At 46.0% G+C, this 22,844-nt stretch overlaps 1 protein-coding gene across 5 annotated transcripts in view; it reads right to left on the bottom strand.

Moving 5' to 3' along the window:
* Positions 1-9,633: 9,633 nt before the first annotated feature.
* The window catches only part of NBAS (NBAS subunit of NRZ tethering complex), a 339,915-nt gene continuing 326,704 nt past the window's right edge, over positions 9,634-22,844 (bottom strand). For 4 of the 5 annotated variants that reach the window (XM_033837994.2, XM_033837995.2, XM_033837997.2 and 1 more), the window contains one exon: positions 9,634-10,031. In XM_033837994.2, coding sequence (XP_033693885.1) covers positions 9,756-10,031 — 276 coding nt within the window. In that variant the 3' untranslated portion in view covers positions 9,634-9,755. Of the gene's footprint in view, positions 10,032-10,744; positions 11,232-22,844 lie in introns of all 5 variants that reach the window. The other variant, XR_004521674.2, reaches the window with a different exon arrangement.

The following is a 22,844-nucleotide window of genomic DNA, read 5'->3' as shown; positions in this document are numbered from 1 at the left end:
CCCTCTCGAGGCGCCCAGATACCTGTGTCCTGTCGCCTCTAGAGACCTAAACGAGGGCGGCTGCCAAGCCCCAGGTCCCCAGGGCCTCTCCTGCTTCTGCTGGTAACAGAGCCTGCTCTCTGCAGCTCTGACCCACCCGGAGCCTGTCTCCGGGATCTACCTGTCGGTGGGAGGGGCAGGGAAGGCTCCCTTTCCTCTTGGGTGGCCCAGACATTAAGCCCACGAACGCTGCCACGTGGAGAAGGCCCATCTGTGGGACCTGGTAGGCAGAGGGCTCAGCGACTGTTGGTAAGAAATGAGAGAGGGACTCGTGTAGGCATCTGAGTCCCTAGATCCGGGGTTCCCGGAGGCCCTCTGACCCTGCCCTTTCTGAGTTTGGTTATGAGAGTGAGCACTTCCCCCTCCCCCTCTGAGCGGTCCTCTGCCAATAGCACCCACATGTCCCCCACCTCCCATGCTGTCTAAGGCTGTGGAGACCCTAGTTCGGTGCGGCAGCAATCACTGCGCCCTTCTCTCAGGGTATCTTCCATCACTGCTCCTGGGACCTGAACGCCTCCACCCCTTGGAAGGGGCTCAGAAGAGGCATCAGAAACAGGAGGGAGGAAATGGGGCATGGGGGCGGGGTGGGGATATCTGCCCACATCCCTGAGACACCTAGCAGGCCACATTCACCTAAGGGAACACCAGTGACATCCCGGCCCCCAGGGAACTAGGAGTCAGATTTAGGTGGGAGAGCTCTACCACTCCCAAGCTGGGTGACTTAACTTCTCTGTGCCTCAGTTTCCTCCGTTGCAAGTTGGGGGCTGATATGATCCACCTCAGACCTGTCAGCATGAAAGGAGATGATGCGTTGTCCCAGGTAAGATGGTTTGGGCAGGATGAGCAAAGGTGCCTAAGCCCCACCCCACCCCCGGGATTTACTCTAACAAACCAGGAATTACCAAGCAGGGGATCCTCCCCCAGGACTCAAACCAGGGAAGGGCACGGTCCCCCTGTCTGCTAAGGATGCTTAAACTGGGGCAGCTGCCGCTCCATAGGTTGGACTCCCAGACTCCACTCGTGGTGGGAACTTCTGGGGTAGAGCCATGCGAGTGCACCAGCTAGACCTCTCTCTTGGGTTTAATCTTGGCTTCACTGGGGCATCTGCCATTCAGAGCCCAGAATGCTTTCCCGTGTAGAGCTTGTCATGAACAGGCCTATGCTTTGGAATAAATGAAGATGGTGGACAAGATACTATGAGGCTGACCATTCTTCAAAAAAACAAAAACACACTTGCCCATCGTATGTCTATACATACGATGGAATATTATTCCGCCTTTAAAAAGGAGGGAAATTCTGAAATATGTTACAACCTGGATGAACCTTGAGGGTATCGTGCTGAGCAAAATAAGCCAGATAGTGTGTGATTCCACTCGTGAGGTTCCTAGAAGTCAAAGCTATAGCGACAGAAAGCAGAATGCTGGTTGCCAGGGGCTGGGGAGAGGGGACACGGGGAGTTGTTTAATGGGTGTAGAATTTCAGTTCTGCGAGATAGAAAAGGTCTGGAGATTAGTTGCACAACAATGTGAATATACTTAACACTACTGAACTGTACTCGTAGAAACTGTTAAGATGGTAAATTTTATGGTATGTTTTTTACCACAACACACACACACACACACACACACACACTGCTTGGGACACGGAATTGAGCCTCAGAGACCACAACGTTCAGATCTCAGGTCTCCCACCTCCTGACTTTGTGATTTGCAGATACTGTCTAACCTGTGAGCCTCACTGTGCTCTATAAAATGCATTAAAAATAATCCTAGCCAGCAATGAGGTTATTGTGAAGATATACCTATAAAGGATGTTGCACGTTACATAAAAACTTGCCACTAATCCAAACATGACATAAAGGCTTTGATTATATCGCTAAGGAGCTTCTCTTGTAGACCACGGAGAGCCACTGGAGGGCTTTCAGCTGGGGGAGGACAAGATCAGATAAGTTTAGGAAGATGGTTCTGGTGCTTGCAGGGAGGGGCCCTGGAGTAGAGAGACTGCAGGTGAGGAGACCAGGCAGAAGAGGGTGGGAACCAGGTGAAGATGGGGGTCTCTGTGTCTGCTGTAGTAGAGAGGCAGCTTCAACAACGTTCAGGGACCTGGCCCAACACGTTGTGGCTGAAGGTGATGAGAGAAAGGATGGGCTCAGTGATGTTCAAGTGAGCATCATTGCAGGTGTCCCCCACACACCGGAAACACCCGGGCAGCCCGTGGACCGCAGCAGCTGCCTATGGCTGGGAGGAGGTATCGCAGCTCACGAAAGATGGAACTTTTAAACAGCTAACACTGCCACCTCGGGGACAAGCTGCTCTGTGAGACAACCTTCAAGCAGAGGCTGGAGGACCTGCCGGACGCACTGGAGCAGGGAGTCCCAACAGGGCGGGTGGGAAGCAGGACCAGGCGACCTACCTCCAAGGGTCCCTCCAGTCCACGTCTCTGATTTCCTGCTCCCTCACAAAGGGGCCAGTCTCTTCCCACCTACTATCCAGAGAGAGTTTGAAAGATAAAGGGTGGCACACGGATGGAGCTCTGACCGAAGTTAAATGTGGGAAAGCTGGGCTTTCTCCCAACTGTGTGGGGTTACCTGGAATTAGAAGGTCTTTTTTTTCTTTTCTAAGTGGGAACATCCCTTCTCTAGGGCAGGATGAGAAAAACTTTTGCTTTAATAGGAAGTTAACATGAAAGGGTTCAGAGAATTTCTCTTTTGCCTAACAGAGCCTGGATACATTTTGGATCATCTCTTTACAGAGGAGACAATTGGTTCCTGACCCTCTGGCTGTGGTCGACCCCTTTTATCAAAGTGCATGGCTGTTGAGACTATTAGCCGGGCACAGAAAGCCAGAATTCTCAAGAAGTACGATGTCATGCAAAAGTTGAGCTTTAGAATCAGGTTGACGTGAGTTCAAATCCCGACCCTCCCTCGTAGGGAGACCTTAGGCAAGTCAGTTCACCCCTCCGAGTTGGTCTTCTCGTATATAAATGGAGAATAATATCACTTTCCTCACTGGAGTGGTTTGTGGATAACTGTTAATGTATCTAAGAGAAATTGCACACATATAAGTGCTCAATAAATAGTACCTTCTATTATTTTTATTGCTAGTACTAGTGAAGAGCAAAACGTCTTCTTTCATTTAAAACAAAGGAGTTAGAAATGGGCTACAAACCAGGGGATGGGGGGGATAAATTGTGACACTGGGATTGACATATACACACTACTGTATATAAAACAGATAACTAATAAGAGCCTGCTGTGTAGCACAGGGACCTCTACTCAATACTCTGTAATGGCCTGTGTGGGAAAAGAATCTAAAAAAAAAAAAGAGTGCCTATATGTATAACTGATTCACTTTGCTGTACACCTGAAACTAACACAACGTTGTAAATCTACTACACTCCAATAAAATTGTTCTCAAAAAATGGGTTACAAGCAAATCGACCAAATGACAGCAGGAGGCCTTCTCCCATCTCCTGGGAAGAAGTAAGTTGTAAACAGGACTAACTTGGACACAGGGAGATGAAGGACGGAGGCACGGCGTGGAGAACACTGAGATGTGGCTGGTGGTGTTGACGTGAACTTCAAGCATCCAGATAAGAAAGTCAGTCTCCTTCCTGAGAGAGGAACGGGCAGGGTTTGGGTAGCACTTCTTTCCCAGGAACAGGGTGGCTTTGGCTCCTGAGCCTGGGCCATTCAGCCACTGGCCTGCAGCTCTACCACGGGATGGGCAACGTGAAGGGGCAGGAACCGGGGCCGCCATCCTCAGGCAGTCGAACGCCCATTTAAATCCTCAGCCCAACCCAGGTGCAGTGGGGAACCCTTGACTATTCAAGTGCGGAAGAGAGCACCAGAGGGGGATTAGGGATCGCACCTGCGGCCCTCAGAGGCTGCTCCCTGGCCGCACCTGTGCAGACGCACCCGTCTAGAGATGGCCCTTCACAGCTTTCACAGGCTCCAGCCAGGCGCCTCATCCTGACGCCCCTCCCCAGCCCCCAGGCCCCGGAGGAAGAGCTCCCCAATGAACCTGAGCCTCACAGCAGTGGAGAGGTGTAGACAGGAAACAGATACAGAGAAAGCCGAGGAGTGACGCTGCCAGGGTCATAAATTAGCCAAGGAAGGCTCTCAAACCCAGATCCCTGACCCCATCTAGCGCGTTCTCACAAACCTCGCTGCCTCGGCAACGAGCAGGCTGCTGGCCCAGACAGCAGTTCCATTAGCCGGGCTGAGGGGTCCCTGCCGGAGAGCGAAACCCACCTCCCGGGCTTGGTTAGTTGCGCATCAGGATTCCCCCACCCCCAGGCCCCCGCCAGGGCTGGTGCACCTCACACCCTTCAGCTTCTCTCACCCCCTGACCTTTGTCCAGGGCTTTGGTTTCTGAAACCCGCTTCTGGAGCCCGAGGCACCCGTCCAGAACTCCGACAACCACTGGGGAGGAGACCCCACCTCCAGGAATTTACCCCCAGCATCAGAATCCGAGCTGTTCTTCATTTCACTCCTAACGGTCTGATGCGCCTCATTCCCCAGCTCTCAGCTGTGAGCGGTTGTTCTCCAAGTTTGCAGCGTGAGTCAGGACTCTGGATTCATTAGAACAATAGGAAACCAAGCCCCGCTTCTCATGTCTCCCTCTGGCGGTGAAGAGGAAATCCCAAGGATGGATCCTCAAACAGGAAGCCTCCTTTTCTTCCTCTTAAGCCCGTGAGCGCCCGGTACTCTATTTTCCTATTCTCCCGTTTTCGAAGCCATCTTCAGTTTATGAGTTTGGAGTTATTAAGAAGAGATACCGGGCTTCCCTGCTGGCGCAGTGGTTAAGAATCCGCCTGCCAGTGCAGGGGACACGGGTTCGAGCCCTGGTCCGGGAAGATCCCACATGCCACGGAGCAACTAAGCCCGCGCATTACAGCTACTGAGCCTGCACTCCAGAGCCCGCGAGCCACAACTACTGAGCCCGCAAGCCACAACTACTGAGCCCACGAGCCACAACTACTGAAGCCCGCACGCCTAGAGCCCGTGCTCCGTAACGAGAGAAGCCACCGCAATGAGAAGCCTGTGCACCGCAACGAAGAGCAGCCCCCGCTCGACACAACTAGAGAAAGCCTGCACGCAGCAACCAAGACCCAATGCAGCCAAAAATAAACTAAAAGAAAAAAGACCCAATGCAGCCATAAATAAATAAATAAACAAACAAATAAAAAGAAGAGCTACTAAATCCCCAGCCATAGGAGATAAATGAGAGGAGAGAGTGGCTGCGTGTACAGTGAACTGAAGAAAAAGACAGCCTCTCTCCAAAGAATAGGGCAAAACTGCGTTTGAATGCTCTCCTGCTACATTGATGGTAAGGAGTTTTCTTTCCAAAAAGATAGGATCCAGTATTCAAGATGAGGGGGAAACGGAACAGACACAGGGACCCACCTCAACTCCAGGCCTAAATTTAGCTGCGGGTTAAATAAGTGATGGGCCTTTTCACTTCTAAACCGCTCGCTTCCTTTTAAAGTTAGCTCCTGTGCAGCTGCGGGCGAGGGCTGGGGGAGAAGCAGGTCACTCCCAGCCGGAGGACGCCAGCCTTGTCCTCGACCAGCCAAGCCTTCTGGAGTGGGGCTGGACTGGCATGGAGAAAGGGGCCAGAGACATGGCCAAGAGATGAGAAGCCAAAGACATAAAGCCTGCTCCCTCAACTGGCCGTGAGGTAACATCACGCGGGCCTCACTCCTAGATGTTCTAATGTAATTGGTCTGGGCTGGGCTGGGGACACGGCATCAATCTGGCTTAAATTCTCCTCGGGTGATTGTAAGGTGCGGCCCTGATTGTTACACTGGGCCCGAAGACCTTCAACGTAGGTGTTAACACTTTACACGTCCTCGTTGTAGTTAAGCTGCGTGAGGCCATGAAAACTGTCTACAGAGAATGTTAATAAATGGTGGTCAAACCTACTGCACCTTCTGGGAAATCTGCAACACTAGGGAAGGTTTGAACAAAGGCCTAGGGGTCTTCTGGGAGAAGCAGGGGAGTCTGTACGTCTCAGGATTAGGGCTCTTGAGCAGAGAGATGAAGGGCGCCCCACCTTTCAGAAGGCTGGGACATCAGTGGGCAGGTGAAAGACTCAAAGGGCATTTCAGAGCCCCCTGTGCCACAACATCATCGGTTCATGAATGGAAGGGAGGGATGGCCAACAGCCTAGTGTCATTCACATGCCCTCCAGGCAACTCGCCCAGGTTCCTCTGCCGAGCACCTGAAGAGCTGTGAGGACTGGAGTTACTACAGCTCCTACAGCATCACGGCCAAAGGGTAGGCTCTGAGTCAGATGACCTATGATTGCATCGTGGTTCCATTACTTGCTGGCTTTGTGTCCTTGGACAAATTACTGACCCTCTCTGTACCTCATTTCCCCCTATAAGGTTGTAATGAGGATGAAATGAGTGAGTGCACTTAAAGCTTGGGGTATACGTTCGGGAGAGAATTTCTGCAGCCGAAGCAGGGGCCCAGCACCGTCGTCAGAGAGAGGAGGCCCTTGGTGGAGCGGGGCTCCAGCAGGGCACAGGGCACGCTGGGCGGCTGCGGTGCAATGGCATTATCTTGTTGAACTGCAAATACCTGGAAAGGCATGATTAGCCCAACTCATGCGTGAGAAAATGAGGCTGAGCCAGAGGAAGTGGTTTGCCCGAAGGTCTCACGGTCTTCACACCTAGGCCATCTGACACCAAAGGCTCACTCCCTACTCTGCTCACTCTGGCGTCCACTGTCCAGGCAAGGAAGGCTACGAAATCTGAGCGTGAGTGAGTGAGGGCCCGAGCATCCCTTTCTTACGCTTTGTTTTCAAAGAGAAAGGTCTGGGGCAAATTTTTTACAATAAGAAAGACGACATAGTCCTTCTTTAACATGATGGTGAGCATCTAAATACCAACAGAACATTCGAAAGCCCAACTCAGCCTTCTAGGGCATTTAGGCAATTGACGTGAATCTGAAATTATTCCCTTTATTTCTTTGCTTTTTTTCCCAATAGAAAGTGTTCAAATCTTGGAAATTTGGTTTCTGATAAGCAAGGATGTGAGTCAGATCAGAGCAACAGAGGTTATACGAGGGAATCCCTTCCTCATGAGCATTTCGGGGTGGGTGGCTTGGGTGTGGAGACCCACACTCACTGCTGGCCTGGCGCCCTCTGGGCCTCATTTATAGATTCATATAGTCGTGATGCAATACTGATGTCTAAGGCCTCTAATTCTGCAATTAGAAGAAAAACATCTCTGGATGCATTCCACTGAAATGGACTATGTTATCTCAGAATACTGCTTACTTTGTTTACAATCAGTTGAAATGATGGAAGTCGGTTGTAAGGTTAGGGAAAACCAAAGTTGCCAGTAGGCATGCTTCCTGGCTGGATTAATGCCAGCTGTACAGCTGGCAGCACCACAGTTCTAGGGAGACCTTTGTGACCTCGGGGGTCAGTCTGGACAGATGTTATCTAATTTGGGAGAATTACACTGAGCCTTTTCCTCAGAAGCATTTCAGAAGCTTGTACAAGCCATTCCCAGATTCCAGGTGCTGCTGAAGGTTCAGGCAAGGAACTCAATCCTGGAATAGACAGCTGGTCAGAAGTCAGCGGAGTGAGCTTTTATGCCAGTAAATCTTCCTCCAAAGATGACAAAACCCTTTTCCTGTCAGAAGACTCTAGCTACACCCATAGGAGCAGAAATGAAATGAAGCCAGTGATGACAGAGATGGTGAAGATGATGGTGGTGATGATGGTGATGATGATGGTGATGATGATGATGTTAATGATGATGATGGTGATGATGGTGATGATGATGATGGTGATGATGGTGATGATGATGGTGATGATGATGTTAATGATGATAGTGATGATGATGGTGGTGATGATGATGGTGATGATGATGATGATGATGATGGTGATGATGATGGTGATGATGGTGATGATGATGGTGATGGTGATGGTGATGATGATGATGGTGATGATGATGATGTTAACGATGATGATGGTGGTGATGGTGATGATGGTGATGATGTTAATGATGATGATGGTGATGATGGTGATGGTGATGATGGTGATGATGATGGTGATGATGATGGTGATGATGGTGATGGTGATGGTGATGATGATGGTGGTGATGATGGTGATGATGATGGTGGTGATGATGATGTTAATGATGATGATGATGGTGATGATGGTGATGGTGATGATGATGGTGATGATGGTGGTGATGATGATGGTGATGATGTTGATGATGATGATGATGATGATGATGATGGTGATGATGGTGATGATGATGGTGACGATGACAGGTGAAGTGAGGTGAAGCGAACTTACTCTTACAGAGAGGGTGGACCCAACCAGGTATGTGTGTGGCATTGGTGGGAGTGTGGGGAGGAAAGGTGGAGACTAGGCTGTCCCAATACGCCACACGTCAACAACGCTCAGTGAGCCACGTAACACTCAGTCCAATGGCTCTGACAGAGCAATGTGGAAATTGACCAGAGGCAGCCTTTCCACATTACTTAAACGAATTAAAAATTATTCATTGTAGTAAAGGATTGTCCTAGATGACATTATCTATCTAGACTAAACATTCTTATGAATACACGGCCACCTTCTCTCTCTCTCTCTCTCTCTCTCCAAATATTTCTTTGGGGTCGTGGTAAAGACCAGTGTGCATCAGGCAGATCCTCCGATGGTCCTTTAGTCACGGAGTTTGCTCCCTGCCAACTGCTGCCTAGGGGTAGTTGCTGTGGGTTGAACCTGGTGTGAGGCTTTCACGAGAGCTAAGCCCAGGACTTCCAGCCGAGAACCTTCACCTTCAAGCACACACTTCTGCAGTGGAAGCAAGTGCCAGTGAGTTGTGCATTGGGGTCCTTACGGTCCTGCGCAGGGAACTCCCTTTCTGTGCTGGTTTTCCCAAGGGTGTTACTAACCACGGCCCTGTTATGATTGGCTGTGTGTTAGGCAGTGACCTCCCTACAGCCAATCCTGGCTGGCTCTGTCAGCCCACCCCCCAGTTACAGAGGTTCTACAGACACGCAAACCCGTCAGCCTTCTACAGAGATGCTGATAGCTTTGGAGGCCCCTAATCAATAGGCAGCCATCGTGTGCTGGTATTGATCGTCTACCTGTGGCCTTCAAACCACAATTCATCTACATGAGTGATGCGGGGGAAGAGGTAACATTTCCTGGGCCCCTGCTAAGTAGCTGACAGAGCCTCACATGACACACAACAGCCTGTGAGATAAATAACACAACCCTCATTTTCTACAGGACAGACTAAGGCTCTGAGAGGGAGTACTTTGCCCAAAGTCGCATAACTAACCTGAGACGTGACTCCAGGTCCATCCTTCCTCCGTCCAGGATGTGCTCCAGCCACTGGCCATTCCACACGTTCTCCCCTTCCACCACCACCACAGCCAATGCCCTGAACTGAAGTTTTAGACACTGTATTAATTGTATTCTATCAGAAGAGATGGTTTAAAAAATAAATAAATAAATAAATAAGAAGAGTCCAGTCTCTCTCAGTAGGAAAGTATGTTAACCAGTCGCTATAAGAAAGAAAACAAAGTAAAAAAAAAAAAAAAAAAAAAAAGTGGCAGCTTGCTCATCATTTATATACAGCTTTATTTGCAATTCGCTGAAACCACTGAGAACAACTGACAGGTACACATGTTGCCTCTGGAAACAGCTGAGCCTGGTGACGGCGGTGGCCACGGGCGAGCGTGCTCACACCCAGTGCTGCGCCGCACCCAGGGCTGTGCTGAAGGTCCTCAGGGCCCGATGGGTGCCCCGCGCGGCCAGGAGGAGTGACCCGGCTTCGGCCTCGTGGCCAGCTGCCCGCAGGTGTCTGGCGAGATCCTCTGCATCCCAGCACCCTTGCTGGGGGCTGGCCAAGAGGTGCTCGACGAGACGTGGGTAGAAGGGAGTGGAGACGCACTTCACCAAGAGCTTGGCGTCCAGGAGCAGGGAGAGAAGTTCTCGGTCGCAGTTTGAATCATTCACCTGCAAGAGGTAAGACAGGCAGGCGTGAGGGGCGGGCGTTGCTGATTCCCCACCGGCAGACACAGACACATCCCCGCTGCTGTGCTGGGCGCTGCCCTTCTGCCTTTGTCATCAGAAACCCCTTTACCCTGGCTAACAGCGCCTGTTCCGAGAAGCACACACGGCACGAGCGTCTCTGGCGTCGCACACACGGGATGGCAGACCCGGTCTCCTTTTCACGTAAGACATGGCCACGTACCAAGACGCCCTGGGATCACAGTGGCAGCTCCCACATCGAGTGTCAGAATCTGTGCTAAATGCCGGACACGTGCTCCTTCACCGAGTCCTCTCGGGCTACCCTGTGAGGCCAGCACTTTAACCCCCTGACTTCACATTTTAGGAAACTGATGGCTAAGGATTTCGCTTAACATCGTGGTCGGTAAACTGTGGAGCCAGAATCTGAATTAGGTCAGTATGACTTCAAAGCTCGAGCTTGCTAACCACCACATTTACCATTTCATTTGTGCGTCACCACGGTCCATATTCTTTAACCTCAAACCTCTCCTTTATATAGATCCCTGTGAAAAAAATTCTTTTCGGAACAAGAAAACCCTTCTTCTACTCCACTGGGAAAGTACACCCATCCCCCCCACTGTTGTAAACAGGGTAGCCGACAGGAGGGGTTTAGAAGTTGTTCTTGCTTAAGCCTCTAGAGAGCTCAGCACCAAACTCACCTTTTTAAAACAAGTTTTCTGTGCTCTATCAGTGGCATATTTTCTGTACTTCCTCCCTGGTCTTATCTTCTTGGCCTAGGCATGGTTTTCCATGGCTTTGACACTTAGCTTTTCTGTACTTCCTCCCTGGTCTTATCTTCTTGGCCTAGGCATGGTTTTCCATGGCTTTGACACTTAGCTTGTATTTTTTTGTTTTATTATGGTCCATATTTTCATAAGGAATCAGGTCAACACGAATCACAGACCAAAGTTCAGAGCTTCTCCTTTACGTTGGGGTGTCACAAAACAGCTTCACGACAGCTGCTTCGTCGTGTCGCTGTGCACTTTTTAATAGTTTGGGGTGTAGTAACCACAGAAATAATGTGGCATTTCAAAGCCAATTATCTCATGTTTGGACCAACTCTATTACGTAACTGTACACGGCGTGAGCATTCTGTGACAAGGAGGAAAGGCTGCTGGAGACAAGAAGGTCAAGGCCGTCGACTGGCTGCGAGGATTAAAACAAAAGAAGTTCTGAGAATGAAAGTTACTGCCCATAACCAGACGGCGCCTATCTTTCCTACCAACCAGTGATCCTTCAAACTCCCACAAAGATGTCAGCTCCAGTGCCGTCTTCTTGGTGACATTTCCCCTAGATCTCCTGGCCAAGCTGACCCCCCTCACCCCACACTCCAGGACGCTGTACACAGGCCTCTCCGTGCTGTATTATGGTGCTTGGTCCGGCTGCCTTTCTACCACCCTGGGAGCTTCTTGAGGGCACGGGGGGCTGCAGCCCTTTCATTTCAGCATCCAGCTTAATTCGCACTCATTAAATGGCTGAATGAACCTACCTCACTGAAACCTGTCACATTTTTGTAAAGTGCACACGTATGCGATTGAACAAGATTCTAGACTCAGAACTGGAGTCTTGCAAACTCTGGGCGTCTTTTCTTCAGCCTCTCATTCCATCAACCGTTACATTCCGCTCATCCACCTCTGACTCAGGAAGACACTGACGTTGAATTCAATTTCGCACTTTTTGTTTGTTTTCGTTTTTAGAGGTGGTGACAAAAGCAACTGGTACAAGACCAGTTTTTCTGCTGCTGAAAGTGGCAGAAGAGCTTTCCATCCTCCCCACTGGGGCGGCTGCTTAAGAAGGTTCTGCATGTCTTCTTTCCGTCCTTTCTCTTTTGCTCCAGAGTAGGAACCAGGACCTGAACTCCATCACGGTGCCTGCCACTTCCTGGGAGGCCCTCACGTGCCACTGAGGCACCTTCTCTGTAAGCCTTAAAACATCCCTTTAAGACCGTTCTGATCTCATTTGACAGACGCATAAACCGAGGCTCAGTGAGTTCGGAGCCATGTGTCGAGCATCATAAGGCTGCTGCCGCCCAGGAGCCCTCAGCTCTGACTAGTGCGTGCGTTTACTGTTTGTTCCCCCCCGACCCAGACTACGCGCTCCTCCAGAGCACAGATGGTGTGTCCTCTGTTCACCCTGCAGCCCCAGGCCCAGAAGAGCGTGGGCCTCATGGGAGGAGCCCAGCAAGATCTGTGGAATGAACACGTGAAGAATGAGTAACTCCAAAGCTCGCGTCCTTTCACGGTACACCGCAGCCTCGACACACGCTCGTGTGAGCACGTGCGCACACACACACGCACGAGTGGCGGCTGAGTTACTGTGCGTGTTGTTAGTTTGGTTCACTGTTAAAAATAAAAAATCCTTCCACCTAACCCTCCAGGAGAGAACAGAGTGTGTGCCAGGATGCTACAGGCAAATGTTTGATAAAATACGTGGATAAAAGCCTCAGCATCCAAACACCGCAGTGTGGTACTTTCTTCGCTGCCCTGAGTAAGTCTTCAAGGCTAGGACACCTTTATTATTCTTCCTGTTGACTCACGACCCCTCCCTCTGGGGGCCTGAAAGGCTCCCAGGAAGGGAATGATGGATTTTTCAGGGGTTCTGTGAGTGCTGCCCCTCTGGTCCCCTCTTCTGTTTGCTTCTCTCCAGCGCAATGACATCCTGAAAGTTGGCTTCCCGTGGGATGTGCCTTTCGGATAACTGCCCGTGTCCTAAGGCAGGGTGGGTGTCCACCCTCCAAAAGCTCTCCGTCTACTATCCCGGCTGAGGAAGCCTAAGGCTGTAGTCACGGAAGTGAACTCCGACGTCTCCCCTGTGGTCCTGGCCCGCTCAGAGGTTCCCTAGAGAGTGGCGGAGGCAGAGACCGCGGACCTCCATTGAGCCTGGGCCATGGCCAGGGGAGGGCATGGGGTAATTCTGCTTTAGTTCCTCATAAGCAAATGCTGGGAAAATGCAGGGCTGACTCTATTTCCTTTCTCTGGCCTTCTACCTGATTCTGGCTCTTTGCAAGATGTACAGGATGCCCAGAGTATACTTTATAATTGTCATGTGCAAGGAAAACACTGCATATTTATTCCCAAATATGTACATATTTGGGACAACACAGAGAATGAAAGAATACAGAAAGTAAGAGAAGGCCTTTCTAAGGACCCAGTGCAACAACTGCGTTTTAACGAAGAGGAGCCTGAGAGTCAGAGGAGAGGATTGCCCAGGATTGCCCGAGGTCACGGCTCCTCCGCACACACCAAGCCGCCTGCCTCAGGGGCACCAAGGCCAGCCTGGGTCCTCCTCAGCGCAGCAGAGCTCCTGGCGTCATCGCGACATCGTGGAGCTGCTACGTTACTTTGTCAAGCCTCAGCTTGTCTTCGTTTTTCTTGTTTTTGACCAAAATCCTAACTTAAGCCACTAATCATCTGGTACTACCTACCACAGAAGCCTACAACTGTCTTACCAGTTAGAATTACTCATTCTAACCCACTTGATTTTTCTTTGTGAAATAAAAAGAAAAAAATGGAAATAGTTTTAAAAAAAGAAAGAAGTCTGTATCAGGATCACCACAAGAAAATTATTTTATCCTCCTTTTCTCTCTAGTAATTATCTATATGCAAATATATTTCCACAATCAATCCTGTGACACTTGTACCTACTTTTCTCATATGTTGAGAATTTTTAAAAACTATTTTCACACAGTTTTCATTCCTAAAAAGGTTAATGGGGCTTCCCTGGTAGCGCAGTGGTTGAGAGTCCACCTGCCGATGCAGGGGACACGGGTTCGTGCCCCGGTCCGGGAGGATCCCACGTGCCACGGAGCGGCTGGGCCCGTGAGCCATGGCCGCTGGGCCTGCGTGTCTGGAGCCTGTGCTCCGCAACGGGAGAGGCCACAGCAGTGAGAGGCCCGTGTACCGCGAAAAAAAAAAAAGTTTAATGGCGAAGTAGTCTATTGAACAAGTTTTTTAACTTCCCCTGCTATAAATAGCTGTTTATAATCATTTGATATTATTGAAACACTACAAGTGAATGGTTTTTACATATATCCTTTCTTTATTTGAATTATCTCCTTAAAATAAATTATTAGGAGAGGTATAACTGGGGTCTTAGGGGATGACATGTATCCCCCCAAATTCATATATTGAAGTCTTACCCCCCAATACATGAGAATGTGACTGTATTTGGAGACAGGGCCTTTAAAGAGGTAAATAAGGTTTAATGAGTCATTTGGGTGAATTCTAATCCAGTTTCATTGGTGTCTTTATAAGAAGAGAAGATGACACACACATAAACCCAAAGGCAACCACATGTGGACACAGGGGGAAAGCAACCATCTACAAGTCACGGAGAGAGGCCTCAGGAGAAATCAATCCCGCTGACACCTTGATCTTGGACTCTGGGCCTCCAAGATTGCAAGAAAACAGATTTCTAGTGTGTAAGTTGCCCAGTCTGTGGTACTCCGTTACGGCAGCCTGAGCAGGACCAATACATGGGGCAAAGCATCCGAAACAATTTTTGGCTCAGGCTGTGAGAGCAGTGCAGTCACACAGTGACGTGGACCGTCCAGCTCACAGTGGTGCTGTCAGGGGAGGAGTGTGTCAGTTCCACTGCAAACTTCTCAGCTTTGGATGTTATTGTTTTGAAAAGAAACTCATTTTGCTAATTTAGGAGATATGCATAAGTACCTCAAAGATGATTTTATTTTAATTTGTTTATTTGCAAGAATGAATTTTTTCCATATATTTCCTGTCATTTTTATTTTTTCTTGTGGGAAGGATCAAATCCTTTGCTCATTAACTGGAGTTTCAACATCATTTTAGACATGTGAAGGAGTTCTTTGTATAACTTAAACATTAAATTTGATTTTAGTTATTGATATAATGGACCTTCTAATCCGTTGTTGGCAATTCTGTTTTGGTTATTTGTTGTCTTGTAGAAGTTTTACATTTTTATATCATAGGAAAGGATCTGTTCCTTTATGATCCTTTTCCTATTGCTTTAAGGCTTGGAAGCTATACTGGCTTAAAGGATCTGATATGTATGCGTGTATGTGTATGTTTGTGTGGGTGTGTGTATATATACATATACATATATATAATTTTCTGATTTTAAAAATATCTTAACTTTTTAATTGGTCAGGAATCACTTTGGTGTATGGTCTAGGGAAAATCAACATCCCTGACGTCAGCTGGATTGGTGCTTTTTTTTTTTAATATCTTTATTGGAGTATAATTGCTTTACAATGGTGTGTTAGTTTTCTGCTTTATAACAAAGTGAATCAGGTATACATATACATATGTTCCCATATCTCTTCCCTCTTGCATCTCCCTTCCTCCCACCCTCCCTATCCCACCCCTCTAGGTGGTCACAAAGCACAAAGCTGATCTCCCTGTGCTATGCGGCTGCTTCCCACTAGCTATCGACTTTACCTTTGGTAGTGTATACTTGTCCATGCCACTCTCTCACTTTGTCACAGCTTACCCTTCCCCCTCCCCATATCCTCAAGTCCATTCTCTAGTAGGTCTGTGTCTTTATTCCCATCTTACCCCTAGGTTCTTCATGACATTTTATTTTTTTCTTAAATTCCATATATATGTTAGCATACGGTATTTGTCTTTCTCTTTCTGACTTACTTCACTCTGTATGACAGACCCTAGGTCCATCCACCTCATTACAAATAGCTCAATTTCGTTTCTTTTTATGGCTGAGTAATATTCCATCGTATACATGTGCCACATCTTCTTTATCCATTCATCCAATGATGGACACTTAGGTTGTTTCCATCTCCTGGCTATTGTAAATAGAGCTGCAATGAACATTTTGGTACATGACTCTTTTTGAACTATGGTTTTCTCAGGGTACATGCCCAGTAGTGGGATTGCTGGGTCATATGGTATGTAGTTTTTTAAGGAACCTCCATACTGTTTTCCATAGTGGCTGTACCAATTCACATTCCCACCAGCAGTGCAAGAGTGTTCCCTTTTCTCCACACCCTCTCCAGCATTTATTGTTTCTAGATTTTTTTGATGATGGCCATTCTGACTGGTGTGAGATGATATCTCATGGTAGTTTTGATTTGCAATTCCCTAATTATTAATGATGTTGAGCATTCTTTCATGTGTTTGTTGGCAGTCTGTATATCTTCTTTGGAGAAATGTCTATTTAGGTCTTCTGCCCATTTTTAGATTGGGTTGTTTGTTTTTTTTGTTATTGAGCTGCATGAGCTGCTTGTAAATTTTGGAGATTAATCCTTTATCAGTTGCTTCATTTGCAAATATTTTCTCCCATTCTGAGGGTTGTCTTTTGGTCTTGTTTATGGTTTCCTTTGCTGTGCAAAAGCTTTGCAGTTTCACTAGGTCCCATTTGTTTATATTTGTTTTTATTTCCATTTCTCTAGGAGGTGGGTCAAAAAGGATCTTGCTGTGATTTATGTCATAGAGTGTTCTGCCTATGTTTTCCTCCAAGAGTTTGATAGTTTCTGGCCTTACATTTAGGCCTTTAATGCATTTTGAGCTTATTTTTGTGTATGGTGTTAGGAAGTGATCTAATCTCATACTTTTACATGTACCTGTCCAGTTTTCCCAGCACCACTTATTGAAGAAGCTGTCCTTTCTCCACTGAATATTCCTGCCTCCGTTATCAAAGATAAGGTGACCATATGTGCGTGGGGTTATCTCTGGGATTTCTATCCTGTTCCATTGATCTATATTTCTGTTTTTGAGCCAGTACCATACTGTCTTGATTACTGTAGCTTTGTAGTATAGTCTGAAGTCAGTGAGCCTGATTCCTCCAGCTCCATTTTTCGTTCTCAAGATTGCTTTGGCTATTCGGGGTCTTTGGTGTTCCCATACAAATTGTGAAATTTTTTGTTCTAGCTCTGTGAAAAATGCCAGTGGTAGTTTGATAGGGATTGCATTGAATCTGTAGATTGCTTTGGGTAGTAAAGTCATTTTCACAATGTTGATTCTTCCAATCCAAGAACATGGTATAGCTCTCCATCTGTTTGTATTATCTTTAATTTCTTTCATCAGCATCTTATAATTTTCTGCATACAGGTCTTTTGTCTCCTTAGGTAGGTTTATTCCTAGATATTTTATTCTTTTTGTTGCAGTGGTAAATGGGAGTATTTCCTTGATTTCACTTTCAGATTTTTCATCATTAGTGTATAGAAATGCCAGAGATTTCTGTGCACTAATTTTGTAACCTGCTACTTTACCAAATTCATTGATTACTTCTAGTAGTTTTCTGGTAGCATCTTTAGGATTCTCTATGTATAGTATCATGTCATCTGCAAACAGTGACAGCTTTACTTCTTCTTTTCTGATTTGGATTCCTTTTATTTCCTTTTCTTCTCTGATTGTTGTGGCTAAAACTTCCAAAGCTATGTTGAATAAGAGTGGTGAGAGCGGGCAACCTTCTCTTGTTCCTGATCTTAGTGGAAATGCTTTCAGTTTTTCACCATTGAGGACGATATTGTCTGTGGGGTTGTCAGATATGGCCTTTATTATGTTGAGGAAAGTTCCCTCTATGCCTACTTTCTGCAGGGTTTTTATCATAAATGGGTGTTGAATTTTGTCGAAAGCTTTCTCTGCATCTATTGAGATGATCATATGGTTTTTCTCCTTCAATTTGTTAATACGGTGTATCACGTTGATTGATTTGTGTATATTGAAGAATCCTTGCATTCCTGGGATAAACCCTACTTGATCATGGTGTATGATCCTTTTAATGTACTGCTGGATTCTGTTTGCTAGTATTTTGTTGAGGATTTTTGCATCTATGTTCATCAGTGATATTGGCCTGTAGTTTTCTTTTTTTGTGACATCCTTGTCTGGTTTTGGTATCAGGGTGATGGTGGCCTCGTAGAATGAGTTTGGGAGTGTTCCTCCTTCTGCTATATTTTGGAAGAGTTTGAGAAGGATAGGTGTTAGCTCTTTTCTAAATGTTTGATAGAATTCGCCTGTGAAGCCATCTGGTCCTGGGCTTTTGTTTGTTGGAAGATTTTTAATCACATTTTCAATTTCAGTGCTTGTTATTGGTCTGTTCATATTTTCTATTTCTTCCTGATTCAGTCTTGGCAGGTTGTGCATTTCTAAGAATGTGTCCATTTCTTCCAGGTTGTCCATTTTATTGGCATAGAGTTGCTTGTAGTAATCTCTCATGATCTTTTGTATTTCTGCAGTGTCTGTTGTTACTTCTACTTTTTCATTTCTAATTCTATGATTTGAGTCTTCTCCTTTTTTTTCTTGATGAGTCTGGCTAATGGTTTATCAATTTTGTTTATCTTCTCAGAGAACCAGCTTTTAGTTTTATTGATCTTTGCTATCATTTCCTTCATTTCTTTTTCTTTTATTTCTGATCTGATCTTTATGATTTCTTTCCTCCTGCTAACTTTGGGGTTTTTTGTTCTTCTTTCTCTAATTGCTTTAGGTGAAAGGTTAGGTTGCTTATTCAAGATGTTTCCTGTTTCTTAAGGTAGGATTGTATTGCTATAAACTTCCCTCTTAGAACTGCTTTTGCTGCATGCCACAGGTTTTGGGTCGTCATGTCTCCACTGTCATTTGTTTCTAGGTATTTTTTGATTTCCTCTTTGATTTCTTCAATGATCACTTCGTTATTAAGTATTGTTTCGCCTCCATGTGTTTGTATTTTTTACAGATCTTTTCCTGTAATGGATATCTAGTCTCATAGCGTTGTGGCCGGAAAAGATACTTGATACAATTTCAATTTTCTTAAATTTACCAAGGCTTGATTTGTGACCCAAGATGTGATCTATCCTGGAGAATGTTCCATGAGCACTTGAGAAAATTGTGTATTCTGTTGTTTTTGGATGGAATGTCCTGTAAATATCAATTAAGTCCATCTTGTTTAATGTATCATTTAAAGCTTGTGTTTCCTTATTTATTTTCATTTTGGATGATCTGTCCATTGGTGAAAGTGGGGTGTTAAAGTCCACTACTATGAATGCATTACTGTCTATTTCCCCTTATATGGCTGTTAGTATTTGCCTTATGTACTGAGGTGCTCCTATGTTAGGTGCATAGATATTTACAATTGTTATATCTTCTTCTTGGATCGATCCCTTGATCATTATGTAGTGTCCTTCTTTGTCTCTTGTAATAGTCTTTATTTTAAAGTGTATTTTGTCTGATATGAGAATTGCTACTCCAGCTTTCTTTTGATTTCCATTTGTATGGAATATCTTTTTCCATCCCCTCACTTTCAGTCTGTATGTGTCTCTAGGTCTGAAGTGGATCTCTTGTAGACAGCATATATATGGGTCTTGTTTTTATATCCATTCAGCCAGTCTGTGTCTTCTGGTGGGAGCATTTAATCCATTTACATTTAAGGTAATTATCTATTTGTATGTTCCTATTCCCATTTTCTTAATTGTGTTGGGTCTGTTATTGTAGGTCTTTTCCTTCTCTTGTGTTTCTTGCCTAGAGAAGATCCTTTAGCATTTGTTGTAAAGCTGGTTTGATGGTGCTGAACTCTCTCAGCTTTTGCTTGTCTGTAAAGGTTTTAATTTCTCCATCAAATCTGAATGAGATCCTTGCTGGGTAGAGTAATCTTGGTTGTAGGTTTTTCTCCTTCATCACTTTAAATATGTCCTGCCAGTCCCTTCTGGCTTGCAGAGTTTCTGCTGAAAGATCAGCTGTTAACCTTATGGGGATTCCCTTGTGTATTATTTGTTGTTTTTCCCTTGCTGCTTTTAATATGTTTTCTTTGTATTTAATTTTTGACAGTTTGATTAGTATGTGTCTTGGCGTGTTTCTCCTTGGATTTATCCTGTATGGAACTCTCTTTGCTTCCTGGACTTGATTAACTATTTCCTTTCTCATATTAGGGAAGTTTTCAACTATAATCTCTTCATATATTTTCTCAGTCCCTTTCTTTTTCTCTTCTTCTTCTGGAACCCCTATAATTCGAATGTTGGTGCGTTTAATGTTGTCCCAGAGGTCTCTGAGACTGTCCTCAGTTCTTTTCATTCTTTTTTCTTTATTCTGCTCTGCGGTAGTTATTTCCACTATTTTATGTTCCAGGTCACTTATCCGTTCTTCTGCCTCAGTTATTCTGCTATTGATCCCATCTAGAGAATTTTTAATTTCATTTATTGTGTTGTTCATCATTGCTTGTTTCATCTTTAGTTCTTCTAGGTCCTTGTTAAATGTTTCTTGCATTTGCTCTCTTCTATTTCCAAGATTTTGGATCGTCTTTACTATCATTACTCTGAATTCTTTTTCAGGTAGACTGCCTATCTCCTCTTCATTTGTTAGGTCTGGTGGGGTTTTATCTTGCACCTTCATCTGCTGCATGTTTTTCTGTCTTCTCATTTTGCTTATCTTACTCTGTTTGGGGTCTCCTTTTTGCAGGCTGCAGGTTCGTAGTTCCTGTTGTTTTTGGTGTCTGTCCCCAGTGGCTAAGGTTGGTTCAGTGAGTTGTGTAGGCTTCCTGGTGGAGGGGACTAGTGCCTTGTTCTGGTGGATGAGGCTGGATCTTGTCTTTCTGGTGGGCAGATCCACCTCTGGTGGTGTGTTTTGGGGTGTCTGTGGACTTACTATGATTTTAGGCAGCCTCTCTGCTAATGGGTGGGGTTGTGTTCCTGTCTTGCTAGTTGTTTGGCATAGGGTGTCCAGCAATGTAGCTTGCTGGTCTTTGAGTGAAGCTGGGTGTTGGTGTTGAGATGGAGATCTCTGGGAGATTTTCGCCGTTTGATATTACGTGGAGCTGGGAGGCGTCTTGTGGACCAGTGTCCTGAAGTTGGCTCTCTCACCTCAGAGGCACAGCACTGACTCCTGTCTGCAGCACCAAGAGCCTTTCATCCACATGGCTGGCGAGCGGCTAGGGAAGCGGAGGGTGCCGGCAGGGACTGCTTTCACGGGAGCGGAGCTTCGGCAGGTAACTTCCCCGAGCTCTGGGGCACACTCTCGCGGACTCCGTCTGCCGTGGGCCGCACGGTGGTCAGGAGCGCGATGCCGGAGTTGGAGCGGCGCTGAGCCCGGTGCTCGCCCTCGCCCGTCTGCCCGACTGGGTTGTGTCGCTGCCCGGGCTCCCGGCCGCTCCTGGATTGGTGCTTTAAGGGCTTGAGGAAGAAAATATATTCGGTCACTTTTGGAGTCAGTTGGATGTTTGAAATAAATACGTGAGAAGTCCAGGAGGATTAGTTGATTTAATTCCTCTGATCAAATAACTCTGAATTAGAGTGCGATGTAGTCGTCTTGTGAAGAGAAAGCAGACAGGCTTTGGGGTGAGAGACCAATTTACAATCCTGGCTTTTTAGCTACATAGATGTACGACCTTGTTAAGGATAATCTCTCCAGGCCCCAGTTTCCACATGTGAAATACAGACAACAGACAGGGGTTGAGATAATCTATGTTTTTAACTGCCTAGCACAATGCCTGGTGTAGAGTTCAAGTTCAGTAAATGGCTGGAGTTATTACAGTCAAACAAATCAGGAATAAATCATAGAAGAAGAAGGTGGCCTTACATATATCATACAATGAGTAAAGGCTTGCCTTCTCTGTCAGTGATTTTTTTTTTTTTTTGGTCGGTGATTAATTTTTGAGAATAAATGAAACTTTGCAGATCTTGGGGAAAAAACCTTATTAAAGCACAAAGCACTACTGTCTTCCAAGCCATTAAAATGTTAACTGCTTAATTCCTGTTTCAACAATAGGTAATGAACCTTCTCTGAATTAAATCTTTGATTTTATGGATCTGTACGAAGCTAAGAGTAATTACAGTAAGGAGAGAAGCTGAAATCCCAGTAGCCCAATGCATGCAGGACCTCATTTCAATTACTTTAAAGAAGTTTATTTAATATTATTTCACTGTTTACTTTAGGGAAGGATATTTGTCTCACTGCTACATATCCTATTACTAATAAAAGTTATTAAATATATCAACTACAAGTGCAGAAAAATAAAAGGACAACAGAAGTGTATACTTGGAATAAGAAAAATGCCTGCAGGTAACTTTTTGTTTTCTCTATCTGTTTGCATGACATTCAGACTCCATTTCTCGGCACACCATCAGCTCCACTCCTGGCATGGGATTTAGTAGCATACATACCTCTTCTAAATCCAAAATTAGGACAATCCTCTGACTGAGGATCTAACAATGGGAGCGAATCTTTGAAGATTCAAGCTTGGTCACCTCTATGACCCATTCTGCGGCCCTGAGTTTGGCTGGTTCCAAACTTTGTACTTGCCCCCTTTCTACTTTGCTTAATTCCTTGTGTTATTATTTCATATGTCAATCTCCTGATGAGACAATTCCTCTACACAGAGGGATGTGTATTTTATTTCGTCTTTACAAATGTCTTACCCATTCCTCACTCCAGCACACAGTACCAGCCTATGCACAATGGTGCTTTATATGTCTGTTCACACTAAGTAAGGCAGCCACCCATCAGAGCTGTCTAGAAATCTAATAGGTTAGCCCATAGGGAGTGAGCTGCCTGTCGCTAGAGGCAACCAGCTGAGACAACTGGGAGATATTCTGTTGCAGAGCTTCCTTCACTGAGAAGACCAACTACCAGCTGAGGATGAAGGAAGATGGGTGAAAGCAACATGTCTAGGTATGTACAAGTTAAAATGGTATTTAGAAATAAGTAGATATTCCCAAAATTCTGAGAAAAAGAGCCTGGTACTAAAAGAGACAAAAGAACAGTGATTGTAAAAATAGGTCAGTTTCGTAGAGAATGGACTTGAGGACACGGGGAGGGGGAAGGGTAAGCTGGGACGAAGTGAGAGTGGCATGGACATATATAC

The sequence above is a fragment of the Tursiops truncatus genome, chromosome 14, assembly GCF_011762595.2.
Source record: "Tursiops truncatus isolate mTurTru1 chromosome 14, mTurTru1.mat.Y, whole genome shotgun sequence".
Lineage (NCBI taxonomy): Eukaryota > Metazoa > Chordata > Mammalia > Artiodactyla > Delphinidae > Tursiops > Tursiops truncatus.
Note: the sequence above shows the minus strand (reverse complement) of the source record. Positions and strands in the feature narration are given on the sequence as shown.